Source organism: Gossypium arboreum, chromosome 3 (genome assembly GCF_025698485.1).
Source record: "Gossypium arboreum isolate Shixiya-1 chromosome 3, ASM2569848v2, whole genome shotgun sequence".
Taxonomy (NCBI): domain Eukaryota; kingdom Viridiplantae; phylum Streptophyta; class Magnoliopsida; order Malvales; family Malvaceae; genus Gossypium; species Gossypium arboreum.
Genome location: NC_069072.1, coordinates 137,342,031 through 137,367,192, shown reverse-complemented (window position 1 = coordinate 137,367,192; position 25,162 = coordinate 137,342,031). Strand labels below are relative to the sequence as shown.

The 25,162-nt window shown below is 33.6% G+C and overlaps 2 protein-coding genes and 1 long non-coding RNA gene across 3 annotated transcripts; 2 read left to right on the top strand and 1 right to left on the bottom strand.

The window, feature by feature from the left end:
• The first annotated feature begins 33 nt into the window (after positions 1–33).
• LOC108475388 (wall-associated receptor kinase-like 1) lies at positions 34–3,471 on the top strand. Its single transcript, XM_017777348.2, has 8 exons — positions 34–724; positions 873–1,052; positions 1,168–2,314; positions 2,400–2,430; positions 2,519–2,618; positions 2,728–2,807; positions 2,926–3,069; positions 3,391–3,471. The coding sequence occupies exons 1-8, from the start codon at positions 34–36 to the stop codon at positions 3,469–3,471; spliced, it is 2,454 nt and encodes an 817-aa protein (XP_017632837.2).
• A 9,386-nt stretch (positions 3,472–12,857) lies between these two features.
• Positions 12,858–13,850, top strand: LOC128290460 (uncharacterized). The gene is made up of 2 exons (XR_008280314.1): positions 12,858–13,250; positions 13,615–13,850. It is a non-coding gene; the product is annotated as an uncharacterized LOC128290460 (long non-coding RNA).
• A 104-nt stretch (positions 13,851–13,954) lies between these two features.
• On the bottom strand, positions 13,955–18,486 carry LOC108462561 (wall-associated receptor kinase-like 8). The gene is made up of 4 exons (XM_017762491.2): positions 17,701–18,486; positions 15,680–16,504; positions 15,254–15,448; positions 13,955–15,150 (listed from the first exon to the last, which is right to left on the bottom strand). The coding sequence occupies exons 1-4, from the start codon at positions 18,413–18,415 to the stop codon at positions 13,955–13,957; spliced, it is 2,931 nt and encodes a 976-aa protein (XP_017617980.2). The 5' UTR covers positions 18,416–18,486.
• Positions 18,487–25,162: the final 6,676 nt, after the last annotated feature.

Sequence of the window (25,162 nt, the reverse complement as noted above, 5' to 3'; positions counted from 1 at the left end):
TCATACCCATTCGGAATAGAATCCGGTTGTTACATGAATGAATGGTTTAGAGTGACTTGTAAGGAAACTACTGATGGGCCAAAACCTTACATAAGTAGCATCAATTTGCAACTACTCAAGATTTCATTTTCCGATAACTCCGAAAGCACTGTTGTCGTGAACAATTCAGTAACTTATTTCAGTTGCCTCGACAAAAATGGAGAAACTAATGGGGTTAGTGTCAACCTAACAGACACCCATTTTTCCTTCTCACATTCTTTCAACAGATTTGTCTCTATAGGTTGCGGCAGTTTAGCTACTTTTCTTCGCAGTCCAAAGGATAATTATCCTGCACGTGGCTGCCAACAACCTTATTGTGATGATTCTGTGACTTCCAATGCTACCTGCTCCATTGATATTCCTACGGATCTAAGATCTTTCGCGGTAAACATGAGAGAGATTAATCCTAGTCATAGCGGCAGACGATCGTGTGGATCTGCTTTTGTTGTCGATCAACGTTATCTTGAGATAATAAATTCAGACCAAAATGACACAAGCAATTGGAAGTTGACGCACGTTCCCACAACACTGCGATGGGCCACACTGAAACGTGGGATTTGTAATTGCAGTTCAAATAATCTTTCAAGCATCAATAATGAATACTGTTGGAAAAACTTGGGCCAAAGCTATCTATGTGTTTGCACAAATGAGGACGACAATAACTTTTCTACTGATATATGCCAAGGTATCGTACTTCATTGTTTTGCTACTTGGAACTTTCCGCATGAACCTTAACTATACTATAAACTTTTTATTTACTTTGGTTTATCCTATATAATATGTATTATATATGTATCTAACTATTTTTTTATTCATTTCATTAATGTCTACAGATCAACCATATACATGTACTTATTATAGGTATTGTTATATGCTTTGTTTGGATGCTCCTGGCAACCAGTGTTCGTCGTCATCATCATGTCCTGATGGATATCAGTACTCGGGAGTTATGTGTGAGCCCATAAAATTGACAGAAAAGTCCAAAAAACATCAAATGTCGACTGTCATTATAGGTACGTGCTAACTTTCATTTTATTTTTCTTATTTTTAGTAGTATGACTTCATTTTATTTAATAATATGCAATTTTCGCTTTTGTTTCAATAAAATATGTTTTCTATACTACATAGGTTGCAGCACAAGTTTGGGGACACTATTTGCACTACTTGGTACATGGCATTTGTACAAAGTACTAGATAGAAGAAAAAAATTAAAGCTAAAGCAAAAATATTTTAGAAGGAACGGAGGGTTACTTCTACAGCAGCAATTATCTAGAAATGAAGGTAACATTGAGAAACTAAGGCTATTTGGTTCGAAGGAGTTGGAAAAGGCAACGGACCACTATAACAAGAATCGAGTCCTTGGTCAAGGTGGTCAAGGAACTGTTTATAAAGGAATGTTGGCGGATGGAAGCATTGTCGCTGTTAAAAAATCTAAATTGATGGAAGAGAAGATAATAGATAAAACAAAGCTTGAACAATTCATAAATGAGGTGATGATTTTATCACAAATTAACCATAGAAATGTGGTTAAGCTTTTAGGGTGTTGTCTTGAGACAAAAGTCCCTTTGCTAGTGTATGAATTTATCCCGAATGGGACACTTTATCACTTCATAAATCAGCCAAATGAAGAGTTCCCGATATGGAAAATGCGTTTACGGATTGCAATTGAAATTGCAAATGCTTTATCCTACTTGCATTCAGCTGCTTCTATCCCTATTTATCATCGAGACATTAAATCTAGCAACATACTTTTGGATGATAAGTACAAAGCAAAAGTGTCAGATTTCGGAATATCAAGATCGGTTGCACTTGAGCAAACTCATGTGACCACTCGAGTACAAGGAACTTTCGGATACTTGGATCCAGAGTATTTTCGATCAAGTAAATTTACAGAAAAGAGTGATGTGTATAGTTTTGGAGTTGTTCTTGTTGAACTTATAACAGGACAAAAACCCATCAGTTCAAGTGAATCAAAGGAAGTGGTGAGAAGCTTGGCAAATTTTTTTCTGCTCTCAATGAAGGAGAATTCCTTGCTCAACGTTGTTGATCCGATGGTAATGAATGGTAATGCAAAAGAAGAAATTGTAGCAGTTGCTAAGCTAGCCAAAAGATGCTTGAATTTCAAAGGAAAGAAAAGACCTACAATGAAACAAGTTGCATTAGAGCTGGAGTGGATTAGATCATCAGAAGAAGCTAATGCCATTCAACAAAGTGCAGATGAAGATTCTAATACGGATGAAATGACCGAAGCTTTGGGTGTTGCTTCCTTTTCAACGTCTTGTTCTGTTGTAAAAGATAGTGTAACTTTGTTCATAGATACCTAGTTTTAGTTAGTTATTTAGTTATATTCCTGTGAACAGTATCATTCGTAAAACCCTAATGAGGAAAGAGGTGCATATCAATTTCCTTTTTTTTCTTTTGAGATATGAGTCTAGCTTTTCAATGATGTCTTGAGTGTATGTTGCATGTGGAGACATAGATAACTGGTGAAACGGTAGGGGAAGTGAAACCAGTCAGCAACATGCACCAAAGAAAAGAAGCAATGGCCAACCATTTTGATTGTTTTATTGCCCTACCAGGTCCCATCTACCCTTTTAAATATAATATCCAAATTCATACGTACTTTACCCATTCTTTCCAACAAATATAACCAAAAAGTGCTTACTTTGTTCTCTTGTTGGGTATCAGGTGGGTATGGTCCGTATGGAACTTTGGAGGAGTTACTGGAAGTGATAACCTGGGTTCAGTTGGGTATCCATAACAAACCTGTAAGCAATAATAATATGTATAATGTTATTGTTTCCATTATAGAAAAGACAAAGTTGATTTATAGGTCCTTTGGTTCCTCTCTTTTGAAACCAAACTTATGTTTCCAAAAATATGCAGGTGGGCTTGCTTAATATTGATCGCTATTATGATAATCTATTGGCTTTCATCGACAAAGCCGTGGATGATGAGTTTGTCAAACCTTCCGAACGCCACATCATTGTCTCTACACCAAACGCCAAAGAATTAATCCAGAAGCTTGAGGTGGGTTACTTGCTGCACAAATGAGCTAATGTTTGCAACTAAAAAACTTGTTTGCAAACTGATATGCACTTCTCACTAAAACATTGATTGTACACTAAAACAAGTCAGTTAAGCAAATTTTTCACTACCTAAACAAGTTAGCAGCATGGTTGGTCACATTTTCAACATATATGGAATGTAATGTGGTTTAGAAATAGGAATCTCTTTTATCAAAACCAAAAAAAAGAAAAAAAAAAGAAATGAAAAGGAAAAGGAACCTCTCAGATTACTTTCCACCGTCTTGTTTGCTTGTAAATGGTAACAGTGGTTTGTTTTGATTAGGAGTACGTGCCTGTGCATAATGGAATAATAGCCAAGGCAAGTTGGGAGGTTGAGCAGCAGCAGCAACAAGTGCCGCAATAGGTGGTGTGCTCTATAGATTAAGACATGGAAATTTAATAAAGATGAAAAAAAGGTAGGGAAAAAGGTGTTTTAGGCGCTTAGCTTTTTGTTATGATTTTTGGGTCAAATAACAAGCATACCATAAGGTTGGGAAAAGGCGCCTAGCTTTTTGCTATGATTTTTGGATCACCCTCAAAGCCCATGGCCCAACCAGAATAACAACCATACGGGTCCTGCTTCCTGTTGTGTGTCTGCCGCATCACCATTTCATTTACTCAAATCGAACCACTGTGCCTTCAAATTCACAATATATTTACATAATATTAAGAAAATTAAAATAATGAATTAAATGTAATAATGAGTTAGATGTAAAAATTGTTACACAGCTATTATATAAATAACATAGAAATTATCAATGATATATGAATTTATAGTTAAACTTATGTAATTTATTACATAAATACAACAAAAAATATGATATAATTATAACGGTTTTACCATTTGTTTAGACACATGTACGTATCTTATGAATGACTTTAAGACTTAGGTCTTAAAAAAAAAAGGCATAGGCCTAATCGATACAATACAAATACTTTGATGACTCAATTAAAATGTTTTGAAGTTTAAGGATCAACTTAAAATTTGAGAAATAGTTTACGGATGATTGGTGCAATTAACCCTATAACATATCTTCTTTAACATGGTGATGATTAAAACCCTCCAGTCAAATCTTATTGCAGCAGCTCCTACAACATCGTCATCACCAATCAGTAGTTCAGAAGAAGCACCTGTAAGAATACATAGTTTACACGATATTCATGAGGTCAGAGAACCCATAGAAACAACACTCGATTATTCATTATTCTGTTTAATGACAGAATGTGACCTGATAACATATGAAGATGCGATTAAAGATATCAAATGAAAAAAGGCAATAAATGAAGAAATTGTAGCAATAAAAAGAAATGACACGTGGGAGTTAACAAGTCTACTAGAAGGACATAGCCCAATTAGAGTCAAATGGGTGTACAAAGGAAAAATAGAGGAAAAAAAAAAACAAGACTAGTTGCAAAAGGCTACAAGTAAAGACATGGAGTGAATTATCATGAAATATTTGCTCCAGTTGCCAGAATTGACACTATAAGGCTTCTTACGTCAATTGCAGTACAAAATAAATGAAAGATTTATTAAATAGATGCGAAGTCAACATTCTTTAATGGCTACCAAGAAGAAGAAGTCTATATCGAACAACTACCTGGATATAGCAAATAAGGACATGAAAACAAAGTTTATCGCTTGAAGAAAGTTTTATATAGACTAAAGCAAGCCCCGAGAGCATAGAAAAAAAGAATAGATGAATACCTTTAAAAGAATGGGTTATGAAAAACCCATACGAGCATGCCCTATATATGAAGAAAAATGGAGTTGGTGACATCATGATTGTGTGATTATACATGGATGATATGATTTTCATAAGAAACAATCTAGGTATGTTCAATGAATTTAAGAAAACTATGACTAAAGAATTTGAAATGACAGATATTGGTGAAGTGTTACTTTCTTAGAGTCAAAGTGAAACAAATGAAAGATGGAATATTTATGTCTCAAAAGAAGTATGCAGAACAAATTTTAAGAAAATTTAGAATGAAAGTTTGCAAGCCGATAGCCATGCTAGCAGAACCAAATATGAAATTAAGTGTTGATTCATCAAGAGATTTGGTAAATCCAATGTTGTTTAAAAGTATTGTTGGAAGTTTAAGGTACTTGACTATCACACAGTCAAACATCATGTATGCATTGGGAATAATTAGCAAATACATGGAGAAACAAAAACAAGTTCACCTGATTGCAGCGAAGAGATTTTTGAGATATGTTAAAGGTATGATGGATCATGGTTTATTTTATACACACTCACAAAGTTCAAATTTGGTTAGTTATTTAGATAGTGACTTGGATGATCGCAAAAGCAGATCCGAATATTTATTCTATATTGGCCCTACGGCATTTTCATGGTCATCGAAAAAACAATTGTTAGAATTAAGTGACCCAAATTCTTATTTAAATAAAATACGATGGAAAATAAAATAAAAGTAAAATCCATATAGAACTAGACTTCTTTTATTTTATTTTAGAATAAGGTTTTTAAACTTTATTAAACTCCATCTATTTTATATTGATTAGGATAAGGTGTTTTAATCCTACAGAATATGGCTTTGCAAGCCTATAAATAGACATAGTCTATTCCTCTTGTATTTGAGTCAAATTTTTCGACATAGTGAATTTTCTTCTCCTCTGCTCGTGGTTTTTTCCCGAAAGGGTTTTCATGTAAAATTTGTGTGTTCTTTATTTTATTTATTTTATTTTTATTTTATTTTTCACAAATTGGTATCAGAGCTTCCGGGTTATTCATCTCGATCACGGTAATGGCGTCTTCGAAGTATGAAATTTCGTTGTTGGATCACAACACCAGATTTGCGTTGTGGCAAATTAAGATGCAAGTAGTTCCTTCACAGATAGATCTGGAGGATGCCTTGCTAGGGATAGATAAGATGCCTTCGACATTAACAGATGAAGAGAAGAAGCGTAAGGATCGAATGGTATTAACACAATTACATCTGCATTTGTCCAACGAAATTTTGCAGGATGTGATGAAAGAGAAAACTGCCGCTGCATTATGGAAGAGGCTAGAACAAATATGTATGTCGAAAACTCTAACAAACAAGTTGCATATGAAGCAGCGTCTTTATGCTCATCGTTTGGAGGAAGGTGCGTCTGTACACGAACACTTAACAGTGTTTAAAGAAATTCTCTCAAACTTGGAGGCCATGGAGGTTCGGTATGATAAGGAAGATCTAGGGTTGATTCTACTTTGTTCGTTGCCCCGTCTTATTCAACCTTTAGAGACACGATTTTATATAGCCATGAGCCTCTCACAGTTGATGAGGTTTATGATTCTTTAACCTCGTATGATAAGATGAAACATCTTGTGGTTAAACTCGACTCTCGGGAGAGGTCTCATTGTTCATGGGAGACAAGATCGGAATCTTGATGATGATCGTGGTAGGACACGTAAACGGAATCCTCGTGGTAAATCTAAGGGTAGATCAAGTCTTCAAACAGAGGTAAAACTTGTAACTTCGCAAGAAGAAAGGGCACATTAAATCTGAGTGCTATAAGCTACAAAATAAGATTAAAAGGAGGTGCGAATCAAAAGGAAAACAACCGGAAAATTTGGTGAAGTGATGTTGTAGAAGACTACGTGATGGTGAACTTCTAGTCACTTCATCAATGATTCTAAAGTGGCGAGTGGATACTTGATTCAGGTGCACCTTCCACATGAGTCCCAATCGGGATTGGTTTACAACTTACTAAACAAGATGTCTGAAGGTGTTGTTTTGATGGGAAATAATACTTCGTGTAAAATCGCGGTGTTGGAACAATTAAAGTTAAGATGTTTGATGGAGTTGTCGAACACTTAGTGACGTGTGGCATGTTCCGAATTGAAAAGAAATTTAATTTCGTTGAGTATTCTTGATTCAAAGAATGCTGAGATACACGGTGAAAGTGGGGTTTTAAAGATTTCAAAGGGTCCTTGTTGTGATGAAAGGCGGAGAAAGATTGCCAAGTTATATGTTTCTGGTTCTCTTGTTATTGGTGATGCATTGTCGCTTCCTCTTCCTTGTCGATGATGACATTACTAAACTTTGGCATATCGCCTAGGGCATATGAGTGAGAATGGCATGGCGAATTAAGCAAAGAGGACTTCTTAATGGGCAAGAAATTTGCAAACTGAATTTCGTGAGCCTTGTGTTTTGGGAAGCAAAGAGAGTTCGATTCACTAGAGGAATCCATAACACGAAGGAGCGTTGGAGTATATTCATTCTAATCTGTGGGGCTATCCGAGTGCCTTGAGAGGTGGAGCTAATTATATGCTAACCTTTATTGATGATTTTTCCGAAAAGTTTGGGCATTTTTCGAAGCGAAAAGCGATGTGTTTTCCGCATTTAAGTCTTGGAAAATTATGATTGAAAAACGAAGGAAAATAGATAAAATACCTCCCATGAGACAATGACTTAGAGTTTTGTTACGATGAGTTTAATAGATTGTGCAAGTCGGAAGGATCATGAGACACTTGACGGTTCGTCATACTCCACGACAAAAGCGGCGTTGCGAGCGAATGAACGAAGCGATCATGGAGAAGGTTCGATGTATGTTGTCAAATGCCAACTTACCGAAGGCATTTTGGGCAAAAGCGGCCTCTACTGCATGTTTTTTGATCAACCGATCTCCATCCGTTACCATTGAGAAAAAGACTCCACAAGAGGTATGGTCTGGTAATCCTGCTAATTATTCTGATTTAAAGATTTTTGGGTGTCCTGCGTATGCTCATGTTGATAATGGAAAATTGGAACCGAGATCTATTAAATGCATTTTTCTTGGTTATAAAGCTGGTGTAAAAGGGTATAAGTTATGGTGTCCTGAAAATAGAAAAGTTGTGATTAGCAGAGATGTTGTTTTTGATGAAACTGCTATGCTACCTAACTTATCTCTTAAAGACCCTTCCAATAAAGAAAATCAAAAGCAGGTAGAGCATCAGATTAAGACAGAGTCAACTCCTCAAGCCAGAACAAAAATTGAGAATAGAGTTGCTTCTTTACCACAATACTCTATCACCAAAAACAGAACTAGAAGAGAAATTAAACCTCCAAAGAAGTATGCCGAGGTTGATCTAGTTGCTTATGCTTTAAATGTGGCTGAAGATATAGATGCGAATTAAGAGCCATCTAATTATTCTGAGGCGGTTAGCTGTGAAGACTCAGAAAAGTGGATGTTTGCTATGCAAGAAGAGATGGAATCACTCCACAAAAATAGAACATGGGACCTTGTGAAACTTCCTAAAGGTAAAAAGGTTGTTCGTTGTAAATGGGTGTTTAAAAAGAAAGAAGGGACTCTAGGAGTTGAAGAACCCAGATATAAAGTAAAGCTTGTTGCAAAGGGTTATAGTCAAATTCCAGGAGTGGACTTCACAGATGTGTTCTCTCCAGTTGTTAAGCATAGTTCGATTCGAGCTTTGCTTGGTATTGTGGCCATGCACGATTTGGAGCTTGAGCAGATAGATGTAAAAACTGCATTTCTGTATGGAGAACTTGAGGAAGATATTTACATGCAAAAACCAGAGGGTTTTATAGTCTCAGAAAAAGAGGACTATGTTTGCTTGCTGAGAAAGTCCCTTTACGGTTTGAAACAGTCACCAAGACAGTGGTACAAAAGGTTTGATTCCTTTATGACTTCTCATGATTTCAAAAGAAGTAGTTTAGACAGTTGTGTTTACTTTAAGAAAAACAATGATGGTTCTTTTGTGTATCTACTTCTTTATGTTGATGACATGTTGATAGCAGCAAAAGATAAAGGAGAGATAAGAAAGGTTAAAGCCCAACTAAGTGAAGAATTTGAGATGAAAGATTTAGGACCAGCAAAGAAGATACTTGGTATGGAGATTCTCGAGATAGAAAAGCAAGTAAATTGTACCTAAGTCGGAAGGGTACATTGAGAAAGTTCTTTGCGGAGTTCAATATGCAGAGTGCTAAGCTGTTAGTACTCCTTTAGCAGCTCATTTCAGACTTTCATCGGCCTTGTCTCCTCAATCAGATGATGAGATTGAGTACATGTCACATGTTCCATACTCTAGTGCAGTGGGATCTCTCATGTATGCTATGGTTTGTTCATGTCTAGATTTATCATATGCAGTCAGTGCAGTTAGCAGATATATGGAAAATCCTGGTAAAGAACATTGGAAAGCAGTTCAGTGGATTTTAAGATACTTACGAGGCACTACTGATGTTTGCTTACAATTTGGAAGAACTAAAGATGGAGTTATAGGGTATGTTGATGCTGATTTTGCTGGAGACCTTGATAGAAGAAGATCTCTCACAGGTTACGTCTTTACAATCGGAGGTTGTGCAATTAGTTGGAAAGCCACTTTGCAAACTACAGTCGCTTTGTCTACCACTGAAGCTGAGTACATGGTGATTACTGAGGCTTGTAAAGAAGCTATTTGGTTGAAGGGACTACTTAGTGAACTCAATGAAGACCTTCAAATTAGCACAGTATTTTGTGACAGTCAGAGTGTCATCTTTCTTACAAAAGATCAAATGTTTCATGAGAGAATAAAACACATTGATATTTGGTATCATTTTGTTCGTGATATTATTGCTTGTGGTGATATTGTTGTGAGCAAAATTAGTACTCATGAAAATCCTGCAGATATGATGACTAAGTCACTTCCTATAACCAAGTTTGAGCATTGCTTAGACTTGGTTGGTGTTCATTGTTGAAGTTAAACCCTTAAGGGGTTTTATGGAAGAGGTGGAGAACTTGTTTATTGAAAGTTCGCGATGAAGAACTTGTTCATTGAGAATTTGTGTCAAGGTGGAGATTGTTAGAATTAAGTGACCCAAATTCTTATTTAAATAAAATATGATGGAAAATAAAATAAAAGTAAAATCCATATAGAACTAGACTTCTTTTATTTTATTTTATAATAAGGTTTTTAAACCTTATTAAACTCCATCTATTTTATATTGATTAGGATAAGGTGTTTCAATCCTACTAGAATATGGCTTTGCAAGCCTATAAATAGACATAGTCTGTTCCTCTTGTATTTGAGTCAAATTTTTCGACATAGTGAATTTTCTTCTCCTTAGCCTGTAGTTTTTTCCCGAAAGGGTTTCCACGTAAAATTTGTGTGTTCTTTATTTTATTTATTTTATTTTTATTTTATTTTTCACAACAATAAACAATAGCCTTCTCGATATGTGAAGCAAAATACATGGTTGTTGCAACATGCACGTGTCAAGCAATTTTATAAAAAAATTATTATTTGTTCTAGATTTTATGATTAAGAAAATTTTACACATTATTATTAGTATTAATTACTTCAATTGTTTAATACATTATGAATAAATCTTATATGTCATCATAAGCATTAATTAAAAATAATTGCATGTATTATTATATTAGAATTTTTATTTGAAATTTTGATCGATTAATTATTATTTTTGGCCACTAATCAATTAATTATTTGAATACATAATATTTTAAACTTAAAAAGATACTATTTTAATTTTTAAATAAGGATAGAATTATTTTAATATTAAGTTCATAAATTTTAAATTATATAAATGGTTGTTAATATCATAAAAAAATAATAATCACATAAGTATTTGTTGTAAAATTTATTTTACCTTCTTAATTAAGGGATATTTTCAAATAAAATTCGAATAAAACATAATTTTTTTAAAAAAAATTTTGCGAAAGAAATAAGGAGGGACATTTAAAAAGTATGTGACCGTAACCACGGTATCTATTACTAGTAGCAGTGATTAATTCTCTCGTTGTGGGTGCTCTTTGAATAGGTCAACTACTAATGTTAGTATTTTTAAGCAAAGAAAGAAAGAAAAAAACGAAGAAAGTGAGCAAAAATGAAGCAAGAAGCTGATCTAATTTTCATTCAACTTGAAAACCATACATAAAAGGTTGAGTTTACATACCTAATACTCAACTAACACCACAAACCGGCATTGAAACTACAAAAAACATTACTTGTACACCGTACAAACCAACTAAACACATATCCACTTGGTTCATTTTCAACCAAACTATATTACAATGTAATCAAAAATAAAAAACTTGCTAATGCAGCATGCACACGAGCTGCAGCATGCAAATAGACTGTGTCGTAACTATTTTTTTGAAAAAAAAACGGGTATCGACTTGGGGAAAAAAAATAAAAACAGGAGTCGCCACCAATCTTTTTAGGTGTGATCGGATCACCTTAAGTTAATCATTTTAATAAAAGTTAAGATTTACTAAAACGATAATTTTTGGTCTACGAAAATCAGAAAATGAGTTCGGGAGTCGGTTACGCACGAGGAAGGATTAGCACCCTCGATACGCCCAAAATTGGTACCTAGTTGATTAATTAGTGTCTTAATGTCGAGAATTTGAAAACTTGAAAGGATTTAAAATACGATCCCTCTTTGTAAAGAAAATGCTCAAATGTTAAGGACCTTCTCGTCTCACAATATAAAAGGTCACATCCAGTAAGTTAGGACACGACATCTTGAATTTTCGAGATCGAGCTTGCCTTTTATATAAAAATTCGTGTATTTCAAAAGGTTATTCAGTTAGTTAAGGTGAACGAGGAAAATCGAAACCCAGTAAGTTAGGGCACGTTTCCTCGAATTCCCAAACACCGAATATTGCCTTTACTTTCAAAAATCTTATTTCGAGGTAACAAAATGCCATGCCCAGTAAGTTAGGGCACAACACCTCGTATCTCCGAGAATAAGCATTTTTCAAGACTCGCATAGCGATTTAAAAAAGTATTCCGTTATTTAGGTTAAATGAGAAAAATCGAAACCCAGTAAGTTAGAGCACGATTTCCCGAATTTTTGAATACGAAATATTGCTTTTATTAGAGAATTCTCTTTTTATGAAATAATAGCAAACATGAAATTTTAAACTATGTGTATTTGATTTGTTTGGAATAAGGTAAAACAATCTACATTAAATGTATGCATTCGAGCTTTAATGCACGCTGTGATTTGAATGAAACGAGGAAAAATGATGGTATAAACGTGGCATAATAATTAGCGAATAAAATCCTACCACAATAAATCACAATGACAATATGGGTAAACGAACTACAAAGTATCTAATGACAAAAACCATACAACACATATTATATTGGCATCAATATTAATGCTAAAGAAATGAAATAAAACAATAAATGAAACAACTTGAAGTAACTAGTATGAAACAAATTAAAATGAAGGAGGTATAAAACGATTTAAAACAAATAATGTACAAAGTAAATTAAAATAAATAAAAAATGAATAACAAGCTAATTCTAGATGAGTAATATATGTAAAAACACGTTTAAAATAAATATTACAAAAAGCAATTCAAAATAAATAATATGAAACAATTTAAAGTCATCAATGTATAAAACAATAAAATGATACATAGAACAAATAAAATAAATAATTTATAAAGCAATTTAAAATAAATAGTAAGAGGTTTAAAATAATAACAGATGAAAAATAAATTTGAAACAAGTAATATATATATATAAATATTTAAACAAGATGTTATATGAAAGCATTAAAATAGCAGATTATACAAATAAAAGACTAGATTAAAATTAAACCTAAAATAAAAGGAAGAATTTACAAATAAGATAGTTTTTTTAAAAAAATAAAAAGTGCAAAGTATATAAATGTATAGGGACTAGGACTGGAAATAATCCAGGTCCCAAAACGCTGCACCTTGGAGTGGACTAAAATGAAATGGTGTACAAATTCTTTGGAGAAAAATTAAAATAAAACACATGGATGCCAATGGGGTCTGCTGGAATGTGATGCAAAAATGAGGGATTAATTGTGGAAATTTCCCATTTGACATATAAATGCATAAATTGGGTCTGGGCATGGATCAACACGCGGCCCCCACCCTTAAACACCACCATTTCAATATTAAAAAAGCAAAAAACAGAACCACTGAACTCTGCCATTTTCAATGAAACTTATACCTAACCCCCCCATTTTTTTTCTTATTCTTTACCTTGGCAGACTCTTAGGCTTCACCGGCGCATAATACGCCTCCACCACCGTCGCGGTTTCAGCCAGACCACAAGGATCTGTCGACCATCAGGCCGGAGGAGCCAACGTCGACTAAATCGACACCAAAAATAGTAAATAAACTCCTCTTTTAGATTTGTCAAGTAGATTCGAAATAAGGTAAGAAAAGAATAAGAACACAAAAAAAAAAACGAAAACCTTGAAATCACTGCTTTTCCTATTTTTGTTGCTTTGTAATGTTCTCTTTTTTGTTATAAATATGCAGCAAGTAAAGATTAAGAAGAAAAAAAAAACTAGAACCCAAAAGAATCAAAAAGAAAAATTGATCTGAAAATCCTTCAAACCTCTTTTTTCTCTCTATGTAATCTCCCCCTCTAAAATACAATCGATTCCCCTCCTCAAAAATCCCATCCACCCCCCTTTTAACCAGCATATTGATATGGCTTTTACAACATAATAATAATTTTTTACTATTTGCTACAGTAACTCGTGCGTGGCCCCTGTTGCTTTTCCATAATTTCAGGTGGCAATGGCAGACAGCTGGTAGTGGCGGGCCCAGGTGCGGCGGCTAGGGTTTTTGTTTCCTTTTTTGGCTAAGAATTGTTTAGGTGTTGGGCTATTGGGCTTTAGCTTTTTTTTTGGGTTTGGTTTGATTGTTTTTTTTTTATTATTTGGTAGGCCCGAGTAAATTTTGTGCCTTACAGACTGCATGCACTTCAACAAAAACATAATAACAGCATGGTTGGCCACCTTCAACAACTAGCTTTAAAATGTGATCCATTCTTATAAGTGAGGATGAGTAATTAAGGATGAGGATGAGGTGAGCAACGTTTAACTGAGTATTTGAAACCAACTAACTACAACTATGCATCTATTGACAAATTTGCACTATCTTTTAGAAATGAACCAGACGTTGAAAAGGAAGCAATCAAAGCTTCAATCATTTCATCCATGTCAGAATCTTCATCTGCAATTTGTTGAATGAAATTAGCTTCTTCTGAAGATCTAATCCGCTCTAGCTCCAATGCAACTTGTTTCATTGTAGGTCTTCTCTTTCCATTCAGATTCAAGCATCTTTTTGCTAGCTTAGCAACTGCTACAATTTCTTCTACTGCATTATCATTCATTACCAGAGGATCAACAATGTTGAGTAAGGAATTCTCCTTCATTTTGTGTAGAAAAAAGTTTGCCAAGCTTCTCACCACTTCCTCTGATTGACATGAAGAGATGGGTTTTTGTCCTGATATAAGTTCAACAAGAACAACTCCAAAACTATAAACATCACTCTTTTCTGTAAATTGACTTGATCGAAAATATTCAGGATCCAAGTATCCGAAAGTTCCTTGAACTCGAGTGGTTACATGAGTTTGCTCAAGTGCAACAGATCTTGAAGTTCCAAAATCAGACACTTTTGCTCTATATTTATCATCTAAAAGTATGTTGCTAGATTTGATGTCTCGATGATAAATAGGAACAGAAGCAGCTGAATGCAAATAAGATAATGCGTTAGCAATTTCAATTGCAATTCGTGAACGCATTTCCCATGTCAGTGGGAACTCTTCGTTTGGCACATGTAGGAGTTGAGAGAGTGTTCCATTGAGGACGAACTCATAAACCAGCAATGGCACTTTTGTCTCTAGGCAACATCCTAAAAGCTTTACCACATTTCTATGGTTAATTTGTGATAAAATCATCACCTCATTAATGAACTGTTTAAGCTCATTTTCATCTAGTTTCTTGTCCTCTGTCATTTTTGACTTCTTAATTGCTACAATGCTTCCATCCGTTAACATCCCTTTAAACACAGTTCCTTGGCCGCCTCTACCAAGGATTCGATTCTCGTTATAATAATCTGTTGCCTTTTCCAGTTCCTTTGAAGCAAACAACTTTATTTTCTCAACATTACCTTTATTATTGGACAATTGTTGTTGCAGAAGTAAGCCTCCATTTCTTTTAAAGTATTTCTGCTTCAACTTGATGTTGTTTCTTCTCTCTATTAGTTTGTGCATATGCCATGTACCAATTAGCACAACTATTGTCCCAATACTAGTGCTGCAACCTATTTAGCATGAAAAAAATATGGTTTATTCAAACAAAACATAAAATTTCAAATTATATATATATACCTATTTAGTATCACTTGAGCTTTAAGGTTCATGTACCTATAATGACTGGCAAATTTTGAGATCTTTTAGACTTTTTTGTTCGAAACTCAGATGAATCCGAAACATGCCTGCACATATGTTCCAATTTCGAGTATTTGTATCCATCAGGACATGACGAACAATTGTTGCCATCAGCATTCAAACAAAGCATAAAACAATTTTTATATTTCGTATCCACACATTCACCTTTCTCTGCCATTTATGAAATGAAGTAAAGTTAGATCCATATAATAAATGTTAATTAAGAAATATTAAAGAAAATGGACATTTATAATATAGATATCAAGTTTCATTTTCCTTTATTTTGTACAAAATTTCACTCTAAAACAAAATATTTTATAAGATAGTAATGCTTCATAAAGTAGCAAAGCCATGTGATGGTGCCTATACGAATGAAGCCTAAGACTTGTACTAATATGATACCTTGGCATACATCAGTGGAAAGATAATCATAGTGATCATCATAGTAATCCGAGGTACAAACACATAGATGCATTTGGCTCAAGCTTGTCCAACAATATCGACCATCGGGGCTACAAAGGGTGCCAGCCTTTTCTCCCAACTCACAGAGCCCACGTTTTGTTTTACCCCATTGCAGTGTTGTGGGAACATGCGTCCAACTACGATTGGTTGTTGTGTCATTGTGGTCAGAATTTGACTCGGGGAAACCAAGAAAACGTGTGTCAACAATGAAAGCAGAAGTGCATGATCTCTTGCTGCCATTATTAGGATAAATCTGTGTGATATTTGCGACAAAAGAACTAAGACCCGACGGAATATTGACAGCGCATCTAAAAATGGAAGTCATATTATTCTCACAAGGAGGTAGCTTGCAGCCACCAATACGATGATCATTAGTCGGACTATGAAGAAAAGTAGCCAAATCGCCGCAACCTATAGACATGAAGCTGTCGAAGATATGTGAGAAGAAAAATGGGGTGCCTGTTAGGTTAACACTACCCTCATTATTTTCTCGATCTTTGCCAGGGCAGTTGGAATAAGTTACTGAATTGTTGACGAGAACTGTGCCTTCGTAAAAAGAAACACTGAGAAGTTGCATATTTATGCTACTTACGAAAGGCTTGTCACCATCAGCAGTTTTGTTGCAAGTTACTCTGAACCATTTACTCTTGTAACAGCCCGCTTTAATTCCAAATGGAAATGGAATATCAACATTCCCACATCTTTCATTACAGCTTGTTTTGTAAGGAAATACATGATGTCGTCCTAGTGTTGAGCATAGTGAGGCTACATGGAAGAACAAATAAGCACCAATTAATTAGTTAATCAATTAAAAAAGAAGCACCTATACATACACCGATTAATTAGTTAATAATAAGTATTTTATCCATATTAGCATGCCTGGTACCCTGTAGTATTTACGAGATCCGTGCATTCGTACATATTTATTAATGAAAATGAACTCGAATAAAATTTATTAAATTCATTTGTATATTCTTAAAAAAATCATTTATGACTTATTTGAAATTTGTTTATTGTTCAGTTATTATATAACTAGTAATAATATTATTTGTGTTTTCTTCTATTTGCTAATAAACAATTATTAATCTGTAAGTTTTATCATTTTATATCTAAAATGTAATGGAAAAAGAATAAGAAACATGTTTATTTTCCACTACTACCACCATAACTATTGTACTTGTTACGCCTTATCAATTAATGGAAAAAAGAATGATAAAAATTATTAATTTATGCAAAGAGTGCAAAGTGACCATGAAAATGAATTGAAGTATTAAAATTTTAAATTTCCTAAACCATAAACTCTTCATTGAAACTAGACTTGCTCGGTGTCCCAGCTCGGAAAATAAGAATTTGATAGATCTGAAAAATATGATTGGATAAAAAAATAAAATTCATTTAGAAAATGTACTAGGCCTTAAGTAAGGTATTTTTGGACCGAGCTCGGCTCAAATTCACAAAATTGCAAAAAAAATTACTATTTTTTATTTTTTGTTATTTTCTTGTTGTTTTCTCCTATTTACTATCATTTCACTATTATGTTGTTATTAATTTGTTGTTATTATTTGAATATTGTATAACACTCGTTTTATTATTAAATTTGTTACTATTTTAGAGGCCTTTACTTGTTAAGTTACACCTAGTGTTATTTAAGTATATATATTTTTAAAATTTATTTTCAATTTGTTGGAAAATATTTATTTTAATATTTTAATACTTTTTATGAATTATATATATTTAAAAATTATATAAAAATTAATATGGCTAGACTTGGGTTTTAGCATTTTTATTCGAGCTGAACTTGAGCAAAATTTTAAGGCCTAAATTTTAGACCCGACTCAAATTTCATCCAACCCATGAACACCTCTAATTCAAACCATAAAAAAAATATAATAATATAAAAAAAAAACTTTATACTTAAAATTAATAAAATCAAAAGTAAAGTGATGATAGTAAATGGTCACCTTCCAAATCGCAACTGACCGGATTCCACTCCAGCGTTTCCGGAACATGCGTCATATCAATGCTTATTTCTGATAACTCAGTAGAGTGACCAAACATGAAAGCAGATGTGCATCCCTTGCTGAATTCTTTTTCCTCGGGACTTATGATCTCTGCCATTGACCTCAAGGCTGTTGTATAGGAAGCGAGGTTTTCAGGAACCGTAGCAAGGCAGCCAGCTAATTTAGAAGAAACTGCTTCCTCACATCCTCGTTGTAGGCATAAAGCGATGGGATCAGTTTGATTGTTGCGAAAAATCATGGCCAAATAACCGCAACCTACTGATCCGAATGAATTGTGTTCACTTGAGAAGAAAAATGGACTGCCTTGTAGGTTGACACTTGAAGCAGTAGTAGTGCCATTGTTTCCTTTATCATCGCAATTTAGATAAGTCACTGGATTGTTGACGGTGACTACGTTATCTTCGAATGACCAACGTGAATGAAGGAGCTCCATATTGATGCGAGTGATGAAAGGCTTTGTCCCATTAACAGTTTTGTTGCAAGTTACTCTAAACCATGAATTGTAATAGCATCCGGTTTTGATTCCAAATGGGTAAGGAATAGCAACAGCCCCACATGTTTCTTCACAACCAGTCTCACCTGCTTCGAACGGTGATGCTGATCGTATGGGACATGGTAGCTGCAGGATGAAATAAAACACCATGATAATGCCCATTCTCTCATCAGTTCTTTGTGAAGACTTAGCTGGGTTGACAAGTCAATAAAAGACTGAACTTGAACAAATTTAAGGTTGGAAGCGATTTCTGGGCTCTTGGCTGTTTAGGCTTTGTTTTTTACTAATTAATTTTCAACGACTTGTAGCCCTCGAGTAGGCCCAGAGTCGATTTTGACAAAAAAAAAAAAGATTCGGGATACGTTAGACCAAATTAATTGTAAAAACTAATAAAGTTGGATCAGGTTTGAAGTAAACTCGCTCCATTCGTCTCGTTATATTTATGAAAATACCCTATATGTATATATAATAAGTTAGTCTCCCCCTCCCCTTTCCCGTTATCACCTACATTTCCTTCAAGGCTCTAGAAATACAAAGCAAAAACTTAGAAATTGAAAACTCAACTCCTAATTTACTCAGTCCAGCTTCCCAAATCTTTACCAAAACCTATGCAGACATTTAAGAAAATGTTTTATCATAAATAGTTTAAAATAATGAATAAATACAGTCCATATAAATTCTCAAAGTTTAGCTTGTGGTTGAGGTTGAGGCAATCTAGTCATTGGCAACCCTCCACCGTGTACCAATTGCACTTGACTGTCCATTGTTGGCTTTGTTTCGAACCCACTACCACAGATGTAAGATTTTCTTATAAGCACAAATCACGGTTTAAACAAAATGTAAGTAGCGGAAAAAATCAAATATAAATACTTTCGACCATTATTCGAATTAAATGCCAAAGTCGAGATGTTGTAACACCACTTTTCAAGGGTGTCAAACAACTGACGAGGACATTGTATTTTGTTACATGAAAACACGAAATTTGGAAAAACACAAAATTGTCAGTCTTCTAAGCACTCGAAAACCTCACTAGATGAAATCGTTTTTAGAAAATGTTTTTGGTGCTTAGGGACCTTATGCTTGGGAGGTATTTATAGCGGTGGTTCCTATAAAAAACCACCATCCCACTATCACATATACACCCACTACCGCACAACAAAGTAGTGGGCAGCAAAAGTGGGAATAACCTATTAACTAAAACGGTTCCAACATTCTCCCACTTGGTTCATATTGCCCATGAATACTTAAAGTTGAAATATGCACGAATCATGGTGATATTTTCTCTTAGAATTTGATCAATATCTTCTATGTATCATAATATATCATGTCTTAACGCTTTAGCCCAAATTTCTTAATGAATAAACCCAATGTTTATTCCAGGTTTAAACTTTAGTAACATCTCTTGAAACAATCAAATTAATGTGCACATAAAATATGAGAAACATCAAATTTAACAGAGTTCCATTATAATCGTTCTTATAACGAAAATTTACAAAGTGGGAACAAGTCTCATTATGACAACATGATCTTTGAATTTGTATGGTGGCATGCCTTTAGTCAAAGGATCACCTAACATCTGCTTAGTGTTAATGTGCTCAATGATCACTTTCTTTTCTTTAACACGTTCCCTTATGGCTAAATGCTTAATATCGATATGTTTATTTCGACTTCCACTTTTTTTGTTTTTAGCCATAAAGGCAGCAACTAAATTGTCACAATATATCATCAATGGCCTAGAAATCGAATTCACAAGTCTAAGCCCAGATATGAAACTCTTCAACCATACTCCATGTGAGATAGCCTCCAATCATGAAACGAACTCATTCTCCATAGTGGAAGTAGCAGTTAAGGTCTGCTTAACGCTCCTCCAAGATATAGCTTGGTCAACAAACATAAATATGTAACCCGATGTTAATTTACGTGAATATATGTAGTTGACAAAGTTTGAATCGGAGTAGCCAATCACCTCCAAATTGTCTGATCGTTCGTATGTAAGAATGTAGTCCTTTGTCCCTTTAAGATATCTCAAAACTTTCTTTACAACTCTCTAATGGTAAATACCTGGATTACTCTAATAACTGCCCAACATTCCAACTGAAAATGCAATGTCAGGTCTTGTGCAGACTTGAGCATACATCAAGCTTCCAACAATAGAAGCATATGGAATGTTTTTCATTTGCTCCCTCTCAAATTCATTCTTCGGGCGCCGGTTCAAATTAAACTTATCACCCTTCACGATAAGAGCAACACTTGATGAACAATCTTTCATCTAAAATCTTTTTAGAACTTTGTTGATATAGGTTTCTTGAGATAGACCTAAGATACTACGATGTCTATCACGATGAATCTTAATTCCAATGATATAAGACGCATTACCCATATCTTTCATGTTAAAATTTTTAAAAATAAATTGTTTCACCTCAGGTAGATACCTCTGTCATTTGTTGCAAGTAAAATGTCATCCACATATAGAATAAAGAAACAAATTTTACTCCCATTGACCTTCTGGTATTTGCATTAATCCATAACATTCTCGACAAAACCAAATGAAGAGACAACTTCATGAAACTTTAAATACCATTGTCTGGAGGCTTGTTTCAATCCATATATGGACTTCTTTAGCTTGCATACCAAGTATTCACCATCACTAGATGAGAATCATTCAGGTTGTTTCATTTATGCCTCTTCCTCTAGGTCACCCTTGAGAAAGGTGGTTTTCACATCCATTTGTTGCAACTCAAGGTCAAAATGAGCTATTAATGCTAACACAACGCTCAAGGAATCTTTCTTAAATACAGGACTAAAAGTCTCAGTATAATTGATTCTTTCTCACTGAGTGAATCATTTTGCAACAAGTCTAGCTTTATATCTTTCTATGTTGCCCATTGAGTCTTTTTTTTTTTTGAAGACCCATTTACATCCAATGGCTTTTACACTTTTAGGCAACAACACAAGATCCCAAACATTGTTACTTTTAATGGAATTCATCTATTCTTTCATAGCATTGTACCACAATTCTGACTCTTTGTAACTAATGGCTTGTGAAAATAACCTAGGATCATTTTCAGCTCTAATATTATAATCAGACTCTTGCAGATACACAATATAGTCACTAGAAATGGATAATTTCCTATCTCTAGTATATCTCCTCAATGTTGAACTAACATTTTCTTATGGATCATGTTATTCAACTTCTTATTCAATAATTTCCAAATTTTCTTGAACAACTTGATCTACTAGAGTGTTTTCAGCAGCTTGTGGATTTTCATTAATTGGTGGTTCAACACTTAGTTGAGCTTGAGGGGTGTTTTGTATGATAACCAATCTCTCATCTGAGGTGGAAGGTTGACTTACAAGAATTGTGTCCTGAGACAGATCACTCCCACTAATTAAATTATACTCAAGAAATTTTGCATTTCTCAATTCCATAGTTCTAGGGCTATGTGATGGACAATAGAATTTGTATCATTTGGATCTATTCGCATATCCAGCAAAATACCCACTAATAATCCTTAGGTACATTTTTTTCCTTGTGGGTAATAAATTCTTACTTTAGACGGGCATCCTCATACACGTATATGTCGCAAAATCAGTTTCTAAACTTTAAACAACTCAAAAGGTGTCTTTGGGATAACCTTGGTTGGAACTCGATTTAATATATACACAACCGTTTTGAGAGCTTCAACCTATAAGGACTTAGGGAGCTTAGAGCTACTAAGCATATTTCACACCATGTCCATTAAAGTTTGGTTTCTTCTTTCCGCAACACCATTCTGATCAGGTGAACCTGGCATGGTATATTGGCCAACTATACCGTTATCTTGAAGAAACTTTGCAAATGGACTAGGTGCTTGTCCATCATCAGTGTATCTACCATAATACTCACCATATTTATCGGTTCTCACAATCTTGATTTGCTTATTGCATTATTTCTCTACTTCAACCTTGAAAACTTTAAAGGCTTCTAATGTTTCACTATTATGATGAAGCATGTAGAGATACATGTATCATGAGTAATCGTCTATGAAAGTGATGAAGTATTTCTGATCTTACACATCCATATCTGGGCAACATATATCAGAATGAATGATTTCCAATATGGACGAACTCCTCTTGGCACATTTCTTTAACTTGTTAGTCTGTTTGCCCTTAATATAGTCTATACAAGTATTGAAATTAGTAAAATCTAAGGTACTGAGTACCCCCATCATTTGCTAATCTCTTAATTCTTTCAATGTAGATGTGTCTTAATCTCCAATTCCATAAAATAGAGGAAACTTTATTTATAACACAGTGTTTAGTACCAATTTGAATGTACATCACATAATGAGTGGTGTTATTTTGCAAATAAAGAGAATAAAGATCATCAGATAAAACACCATTTTCAACAAGTTTAGATTTATAAAATAAATTGAAACCAGTGTTTGAAAAACTAAAACAATGCCCAAATTGTGCAAGTCTTGAAATATAAACTAAATTTCTAGAAAAATTGGGAATATAAAAAGTTTTTTTCTAAAATTAAAACAAAGTCACTCCTAAGCACTAATTCACATGTTCCAATTTCTTCCACATGCGACTCCATCTTATTTCCTGAATAGATGTGTCACTCAGCTCCCACTGTTTTCCTTAAGTTTCTTAATCCCTATAAGGAATTTAATAAATGGATTGTAGAACCAGAATCAATCCACCATGTGTTATAACTAACATCAATCATATTGGACTCAAAGCAAACAAGTGACTTTGATTTATTTTTCTTCTCAAGCCAATTTTTAAAATTTTAACACGGTCCTACTTTAAATGTCTCTTCTTTTTACAGAAGAAACACTTGGACTCTTTTTTTATGTCAGCTTGGGGCTGCATTTTAGCCTTCCCCTTTTGTTTGGCTTGGACCGTCTTCTTTCCTTGAGAAACCGTCAACGCACTCTTTCCCATCTCTAGTATGAGTCAAGTCTCCTCTTGATAACACATGGTCAAAAGCTCATCGATAGACCACTTATCCTTATGTGTGTTATATGAGATCTTAAATGGTTCATACTGAGGCTGAAGAGTGTTCAATAAAAAGCACACCAAGAAAGATTCAAACATTTTAACCTCAAGTGCTCTTAATCGAGTTGCTAATTCTCTCATCTTGTTGATGTGATCACGTACATCTTTCACGGTAGTAAGCTTTATTGATGTGAACTTCTTGATTTGGGTACTAACTAATGAATTTGAGAAGTCATAAGGCAGTACAAAAAAATGAAATTATAGCGTAGTATCATGATAAAATTACATTTTGATATTTAAAAAACATGTAATTTTATTTCTACCTCCAAGAAAAAATTTCAAGGGAAAACCAAGATTCATAAAAATAATTTTGTTTAGCACAAAAACTAATATTATTGTTGTTAGTTTTTTGCAAAATTTCTACTCGTTACAGTTTGCAACCACACATTTCGTTTCTTATTTTGGGTCACAAAAACTTTTATAATTTTTTTAAATTTTTAAATAATCTTATAACTTCCCAAAAAATTGTTTCTTAGTTGCGTTAATCACTTTCATGAGCAAACATAACCATAAAAAATGGTCTTAGATAAGGGGTGAATGGAGAAAATTAAAATAAATATGAATAAAATGATAAAATAAAAGTGATTGAAACTTGAAATTAAGGATGAGCTGAAGTACACAATGAGAAATTATATATATAGATGAAAATTAAACGTAATCACAAATCATATTTTTGTGATAAATGACTTAATTATTATTTGATAGTAATTTATTTTTATGAAGGAATATGTATTAATGATTATCATGACATAAAATAAGATCATATTGGAAGAATAGATTTATCCCAAATAGATTAAGGATATTTGTAACATCCTAAAATTAGGTTTAGGAATTTTAGGGGTGTTTTAGGGATTTTAGCTTTAGTATGCTCGGAATTTCATTAGCTTGGTAAGCAGAAATGTCTTCGTCTATGTTTTTTTTAAGTTAAATCAAATTTTAAAAATAATGTGAGTAAAAGGGATTAATTTAAGAATAGTTTTAAAGCAAATGTATCAAGTTTTAAAATCAGCCCATATTTCTCTCTTTTCACCCTAGTTTTGATGTGAATAAAAGAAACGAAGCATTCTATACCTTTTTCTTGTGCCATCCCTTTAAGACCCCAAACTCCAATAGCCTATTTTGATCATTCAAACTTTATTCCTTTAATTTTTATCACCATTCAATCACGCAAGTTTAAGGATTAAAAGAATTAAAAATTTAAATAAAAGATTAAAATAAAATTTTTTATAAAGTTAGAAGGTCAAATAAATTATTATACCTTTTGATTGCTAAACGAAAAAATATTGAAAATAGTCGCCCCAAATCAGTAATATCTGAAGTTTCATAAAAAAGAATATATATATATATAATATATATATATATATAATATATAGTAAAGTTGCTGGCCCGGAAGATGAAGTTGAGGCTTTAGTTTTTCAAAGTTTTAATGTTTTTGTATTTTATTTATATAACCTCTAAATGATATGGATATTATGTGTCAAAATTTTTATACTATAAACTTTCTTGTTATACATTTAACAGCCACCTCAGTAAGCAGTTAAGGATTTAATGGGATTAGACTAAAAGTTAAATTTAATAATTTAAATTATTATTTTGTAATTTTTAAAATTAACATTTTATAGTTGTCTTTATATGTAGTTTATTTACTTAAAAATAAAAGTTAAGTGATTGACTTTTAATTTGATTGGCATCAACTTTATTATTAATATAAGAATATATGAGTTAGAAGACGCTAAAAATTATTTTTTCTATTGAAATAATTTTATATAAAATAAAAAATAAAAGCTAAATTGAAATTTAATAGTCCCTCACCTAACACGACTCTTACCGTAAGGGGCACGACTAGGACTAGTGCATGCACTA

Bases quoted from the DNA above. Each gene is read 5' to 3' on its own strand.
- LOC108475388 (XM_017777348.2), top strand. From the start codon at position 34: ATGAATGAATGGTTTAGAGTGACTTGTAAGGAAACTACTGATGGGCCA. The intron at 2,808-2,925 runs GTAAGCAATAAT...AAAAATATGCAG, and splicing joins TGGGTATCCATAACAAACCT to GTGGGCTTGCTTAATATTGA. The intron at 3,070-3,390 runs GTGGGTTACTTG...TGTTTTGATTAG, and splicing joins AATTAATCCAGAAGCTTGAG to GAGTACGTGCCTGTGCATAA.
- LOC108462561 (XM_017762491.2), bottom strand. From the start codon at position 18,415: ATGGGCATTATCATGGTGTTTTATTTCATCCTGCAGCTACCATGTCCC. The intron at 16,505-17,700 runs GTGACCATTTAC...TCTTCCATGTAG, and splicing joins GGTCAGTTGCGATTTGGAAG to CCTCACTATGCTCAACACTA. The intron at 15,449-15,679 runs GTATCATATTAG...CATAAATGGCAG, and splicing joins TTCCACTGATGTATGCCAAG to AGAAAGGTGAATGTGTGGAT.